General features: G+C 40.4%; 1 protein-coding gene across 1 annotated transcript in view; it reads left to right on the forward strand.

Annotated features, from left to right (window-relative positions):
• Positions 1 to 6987, forward strand: part of LAMP3 (lysosomal associated membrane protein 3) — a 70922-nt gene extending 63935 nt beyond the window's left edge. Inside the window, exon 7 of the mRNA XM_077487893.1 lies at positions 393 to 6987. Coding sequence (XP_077344019.1) covers positions 393 to 526 — 134 coding nt within the window. The 3' untranslated portion in view covers positions 527 to 6987. The remainder of the gene's footprint in view (positions 1 to 392) is intronic.
• The last annotated feature ends 222 nt before the right edge of the window (positions 6988 to 7209 follow it).

The following is a 7209-nucleotide window of genomic DNA, read 5'->3' on the forward strand; positions in this document are numbered from 1 at the left end:
CACTAGGAAGTGCAGTCACTCTAAATCTAAGGGGTAGATCTGAAATGAGTGGAAGCTCTGCTGATTTTATCATCCAATCATGTGCAAGCTAAAATGCTTTTTTTATTTTCCTTGCATGTCCCCCTCGGATCTACAGCGACTTTAACCTAAGTGCACTTGCAGTGCAAATTGGATTTGCATTTCGTAAATAACCCCCATTATGTTCATTTGACCTTATGCAGCATATTTGCAATGTATACATGAATAAATGACTTCAGAACACATACACACATTTGTTATATTGCCCTACTGTTCTCAACTAACAGAAAGTAATCAGTGATCTTTGAAACAATGTGAACTATTTTAACATGTTTATTTCAGGCATCTTACTGTCATTTGTTTTCTCTTTACAGAGGAAGTGTGTTCATATGATCGCAATATGATTGCTGTGGCTGTAGCTGTAACTATATTAATTATCATAATAATTGGAATAGTTATCGCCTTCATTTGTCACAAGAAACGATCATCTGGATATCAGCAGATTTAACCACTGGGGGAAATCGTCCCTATGTATCTTTACAATGAAGACAACAACCAACAGCCACTTCCCCTAACCATGGAAAACTAAAGACTAAAGCAACACTCCTTTCTCATAAAATGAATAATTACTTTTCTTGACAAAATGACAATGCTCCTAATTTTTCTGAAAAAGGTTTCACCACTGGGTATATACTACTTTACTTGAAGTCTGAGTACAGACAGACACAGGGAAGGCAGAAAGACATCTGTTTACAGTAAAACTATGGCTACTGTCACTTACTTTTATTAGCAGGCCCCTGGTGCCTGCACATCAAGTTTCTTTCCTGGTAATGTACCCTGGGAGCCTCCACCCTTGCAGAAATCTTTTACAACAATTATGATTATCTTCCATGGCTACCTGTTTTGGCTATCCCCTTCTACCTCCTTTACCTCACCATTGACTCTTGCCAACCATTACTGAGGCATGGTAAATGGAAGAGGATGGACGAGAGGCAACTACAGCAGAGAATAGTTGCTATTTGCATATCGGATAAGCCCAGGATGTTTGGAGCTCTAAGGGCAGTCTACATGGAAAGGTCACTAGTGTTCAGGTTCATGGTGGTGCCTGTTAACCACTTCAGCCCCGGAAAACTTGGCTGCTCAATGACCAGGCCATTTTTTGCGATACTCCACTGCGTCGCTTTAACTGACAATTGCGCAGTCATACGATGCTGTACTCAAACAGAACTAACGTCCTTTTTTCCACAAATAGAGCTTTCTTTTGGTGGTATTTGATCATCTCGGCGGTTTTTGTTTTTGAGCTATAAACAAAAAAAAGAGCGATAATTTTGAAAAAACACACACAATATTTTGTACCTTAGGCCGATATGTATTCTTCTACATATTTTTGGTAATAGAAATCGCAATAAGCGTATATTTATTGGTTTGCACAAAAGTTATAGCATCTACAAAATAGGGGAAAGATTTATGGAATTTGTATTATTTTTTTCACTAGTAATGGTGGCGATCAGCATTTTTTATTGGGACTGTGACATTATGGCGGGCAGATCGGACACTTGACACATTTTTGGGACCAATGACAAATATACAGCGATCAGTGCTATAACAATACACTGATTACTGTGTAAATGTCACTAGCAGAGAAGGGATTAACACTAGGGAGCGATCAAGGGGTTAACTGTGTTCCCTAGTGTGTATTCTTACTGTAGGGGGGTTGGAGCGACTGGAGGAAATTACAGATTATTGTTCCTAGCTAGTAGGAACTCACAATCTGTCTCTCCTCATAGAATAGGGATTTGTGTGTTTACACACACACGTCCCTGTTATGGCTCTAATGCCCGCAACTGCTGGCCACACTCATCGGCACCCTCGCAGTGCAGCGCGTGCGCGCGTGCCTGCTATCCCGCTTAAAGGGACCGACGTACAGCTACGATGGTTCACGGGGTCGTGCCGACCTGCTGCCGTATAATTAGGGCGGCTGGTCGGCAAGTATTTCATGACTTTAAAGGTGAACTCCAAGCAGATGTAAAAGGCATATGTAGCACTTACCCCTGAAGGGGCCACTGAGAATAACCCAGGTCCCCCTTGCTAGTACAGAGGCTGCCAGTCACAAACACAGTCAGATGCCTTTTTAAGCACTTGGAAACTTAGGACAGGGGTTTAGGGTCACAGGATGCTCCAAAACAGTATTAGCGATCAATAGTAGGACAATCTTCTCACTAAATCCTCATAACTACAGTCACACATGAAAGTCCAAAACCAGGTCCTACACACAGGGGGTTATTTACGAAAGGCAAATCCACTTTGCACTGCAAGTACACTTGAAATTGTACCGAAAGTGCACTTGGAAGTGCAGTCGCTGTAAATCTGAGGGGTAGATCTAAAATGAGGGGAAGCTCTGTTGATTTTATCATCCAATCATGTGTAAGCTAAAATGCTGTTTTTTATTTTCCTTGCATGTCCCCCTTGGATCTACAGCGACTGCACTTCCAAGTGCACTTTCAGTGCAATTTCAAGTGCAAAGTGGATTTGCCTTTAGTAAATAACCCCCAAAGTGTCCCAGTAGCTGTAAACTACTCAGCTTCCACCAGGAGATCCTCTGTGAGAGAGATAACAGTACCTTTTACAGACCAGAACTTCTGGCAGTGCCTCCAACACTGATCATTTAACCACTTGCCGACCGATGTCGGCATATATACCTCGGCAGAAGGGTGCGGCTGGGCAAAGTAACGTACCCGTGCGTTACTTTGAAATTCCTGCCGTGCGTGCGAGTGCGATTGCCGCGAGCTCCGTGACCATGCCCACAGGACCCACGGAACTTGATCGCTGCGGGGATACCCATGATCGTGTCACGGAGCTCAAGAATAGGGAGATGCCGATGTAAACAGCATCTCCCCGTTCTGCCTAATGACAGGATACTGATCGTCTGCTCCCTGTCATCGGGAGCAGAGATCAGTGTCCACGTCACACAAGCCAATCCCCCAGTCAGTTAGAAACACTCCCCTAGGACACACTTAACCCCTCCCTGCCCCCTAGTGGTTAACCCCTTCACTACCAGTGACATTTTTACGGTAATCAGTGCAATTTTAAAGCATTGATTGCTGTATTAAGGCCAATGGTCCCAAAAATGTGTCAAAATTGTCTGATGTGTCCACCATAATGTCGCAGTCATGATAAAAATTGCTGATCGCCGCCGTTACTAGTAAAAAAAAAATTATTAATAAAAATACCATAAAGCTATCCCCTATTTTATAGATGCTAGACGCTATAACTTTTGCGCAGACCAATCAATATACGCTTATTGCAATTTTTTTACCAAAAATATGTATAAGAATGCATATCGGCCTAAACTGAGGAAAAAAAATGTTTTTTTATATATTTTTGGGGGATATTTATTATAGCAAAAAGTAAAAAATAATGCTTTTTTCAAAATTGGCACTATTTTTTTGTTTATAGCGCAGAAAATGAAAACCGCAGGGGTGATCAAATACCATCAAAAGAACGCTCTATATGTGGGAAAAAAAGGACGTCAATTTTGTTTGGGAGCCATGGCGCACGACCGCACAATTGTCAGTTAAAGCGACGCAGTGCCGAATCACAAAAGGAAGGGGGTAAATCCTTCCAGGGCTGAAGTGGTTAATAGTCTTAGGCCCTCAGTCCAGCTCCTTCTGCGGCCCAGACTTCAGCAAAAATGCCATTTGCAAACTTCTCCAGGCCCTCAGCCTAGCTGCTGAAGCCCAGACTGAAATCCTTGACACAGTAAAGCTGCCTCCAGGAGCTGATCAGAATGAAGACTACATTGTCCCACAGAGTAACAACCCTGTATTTGAAAAGTATTAATCCTGCGCACTGCAGATCCCTTACATACAAATAGCTTTATGTTGACATCAAAAACAGAGACACTCTAACCAAGACTTTACTCTGAAGAGTTTTACCTCCTACAGAGTTTAAAGCAGTATTAAACACAGGAGCAAACAACTATTATATTGCAGCTTACCAGTTCTTAGATGTGATGGCTGCATTTATTTCCTTTTGTTAAGCTTTCTTTCTTCTATTTTTCATGGTGATTTCTTGATGATCCAGCCAGCAAGTCTGTTGTGTTTTTAAAAGTCCAAGCTCTCCATCTGAATGTTACAGTTTACAGGGATGAGAGAAACCACTTAACACTGACGGGGTGATTAAAATTATCATCTTTTATTTATTCATGTAAAACCTTTATCTCAAAAGGAGAAAAAAAAACTGTTTGCTGTAACTGATTACATGTGGGCTGGAGTTTGGCTTCAATTTGTTTAGTGTATTATAATCTGCTAATACATTTAACACTACCACCCCCGCAAATGAATTCTGCTGTCTGCCGTGCCTCATGTGTTCATTCATCCAGAGTTTTGTCTCACTAATTCAAGAGGTGTATTACTGGCCAGATCACCAGGGGAAAAGCCTAAAAAAAAGAAAACTGATGCAGCGACCACATCTAATGATTGCTAAGCTGCGAAATAATAAATTTGTTGTTTTGGGTTTAATGCCGCTTTAAGCATATATCTCTCTTAGAAAGACAAATAAAGATTTTTTTATGTAAGGGTAATGAGTGATGTGCGGCTTTGGTATACAGACAGTGAGAGAAAGCGATGAAGCCTGGGTGGTTTTCAGCACCCACGGCTGGAAGGATAGACGCATAGGACCTCATAGTGGTACCAAGGATATGTGAGGGTGACTACGCTGCTGTGCGATTTTACTAACAGTGTTGTCACCCTTTACAGGAAGTGAAAAAAAAATCACTGATTGACTGGCGAAATTGTCAGACAAAACAGATAAAAGCAGATTATGTTTTTAATCACTTATATGTTGGGTATATACTGTATAAAAGTCTGAGTTATTATCCTAATCAATCAATCATTAAAATCCTAAAATGAATATCACTGAAAGATTCTGCTAACCTTTTCTCAGTTAAAAATGTCTGATTACAAATTTTTCACTAATTTGTACAGTAAATGATAATACAAGATCAAATATCTCAAACTGATTTTTATTGGCATAGTTTTATTTTTACTAGAATATTTATTCTAAAATCTAAACCGTATTTTGGCAAAGTGGCCCTTGAATGAGAACAAAACTTAACATTCAGTTATAAAGTTGCAAAGTGGATAATTATTTCCCAGTTACTTATTTCTGGATGTACTGTTGGAGGATAAAGGTTCTGCTTCACAACATTTTCCAGTAATAATTCTGACAACAACTTGTATCTGTGTGTTCCAAAGACCAGGTAGCCCTTTCAAACAAACTAGTTCCATCCAAAAGTTCCAGGGTGTCCACACACAGCTCTAAATACAAACACTAACATCTAACTTGATATTATGTATAATTTTTGTTCCCAATGCTTTAGAACTTTAATGAATATTTTATTATGTAGATAAAAGCAGATACAGTAAAACCTTGGATTGCGAGCATAATTTGTTCCAAAAACATGCTGGTAATCCAAAGCACTTGTATATCAAAGCAAGTCCGTCTGATTTTTCAACAGCAAAGGTCCGATGAAGCCCACACACGGTCGAATTTTCCAACGGATTCGTTCTGTCGGACCTTTGATGTCGAAAAGTGTGGCCGTGTGCACATGGCAAAACTCCTTCCCATGGTAAACACGATTGACATTCCTTGCACAACTAAATTAAGAAAACTCACAGCCTGACATCGTCCCCCTCCTTCATATTCAACTATACTAGTTCCTCTCCATTCATTGAAAAAACATTACATGCATTTATTTGTGTTTAAAATGTCCTCTAAACACATATAAATGCAAGTTTGATGGTGCCAGTGTGACTGAGGCCTAATTCACAAACAAATCAGAGCCCTTCCTAACTGACAGTTGTAGTTTCCAAATCTCTCTTTTGCGCTCTAAGTCTAGACTGTTGTCTAACGAGCCTGTAAAAGACCTTAAGATCTGTGAAAATTCAAATCTCTCTGTGTTTAACACATCACAACATTCCAATCATACCCTCCAAGTCATCAACATTCCCATATAAACCCACTGGCACCCTTGCATCTTTCCACCTCTAGTCTTCACAACCACTTTGTCACTTTTGCCCAATTGTTGCCCACATATCTTAACATTTGCTCATTTGTAGTCCAGGTATTCTCAGGAATAGCAATTAGAGCAACATATTACTATAATTTAAAGAAGTATGGCCAAAGCTTTTTTGCCCATACTTCTCATATGGATCACAGGAGTGCGCTTACTGTAGTTCTGTGACCCAGATTCAGCTGACAGTTGGCTAAAGGCTGCTGTGGGATCCCTGACAACAATGTCTGGATCCACCCAGTTGCCTGACCGGCAGCTGTCTCAGCTTCTCTGCACATCACTGAGAGTCTGAGCCAGCCGCTCCCACCCCATCCTCAGCCTTGCACTTCAGTAAGCACTGGAGGGGCAGAGTACAGAGCAGTGGCCGACAGTCACTGCTCTCCATTCAGTGAAGACCAAAAAGTGAGTGCTCAGTGATCATGTGATCACTCAGTTCTCTGCCTTAGTGCCAGAGGGGGACAGCTGCAGCATTGTGCTGCAACCACATAGACATTTATAATTGTTTTTTGTTAAATCCCTCACTTCTCTTTTTATCCCTGGAAGACCTGTCTCTATCAAGCTACAGCCCTGTGGGACCCATATTTGCCTCTGGCACACTATGTGCCCTACTATTAAACCAAAGATTCCATTGCAGTGGAGGGCTATTTACTTTTTTACTTGCTTCAAAAGTATGCTTGCATTAGTTCCATTCAATTAAAGCCTTTAATGATTTTTTTAAATGAATAAATAACTGCAAAAATGCCTTCTCTTTTATCTATGTGTGCCATATTGTTTTGATTTGTTTCTTCTTTATTTTTTGGTAAGTAACTGTGTTCATTGATAGCCACTGGATAAGTAGTGATATTTTATGTAATATAATGGTCTTGCATTAATAAACTTTTCTTTTTTTTTTACTATTTTATTATGAGGAATTCATTTTTGTGCTCCCTTTGAGGAGTTTTTGTCACATTTTGTCACGAGTGCTGTCTGTGTCCCCATAGAGGAAATTTCTGTCCTCTTCCTGATCGGTCTGACACTTACCTAGACATAAAATTTGTGGAAATTTCTCTCATAGAAACACAGACAGCAATAGGATACATGCACACAGACATTTCTAAAACTGGTATAGAGGCAAGAAC

Source organism: Lithobates pipiens, unplaced genomic scaffold, assembly GCF_037356315.1.
Source record: "Lithobates pipiens isolate NorthernLeopardFrog02 unplaced genomic scaffold, aLitPip1_a1.2 Scaffold_18, whole genome shotgun sequence".
Classification (NCBI taxonomy): Eukaryota; Metazoa; Chordata; class Amphibia; order Anura; family Ranidae; genus Lithobates; species Lithobates pipiens.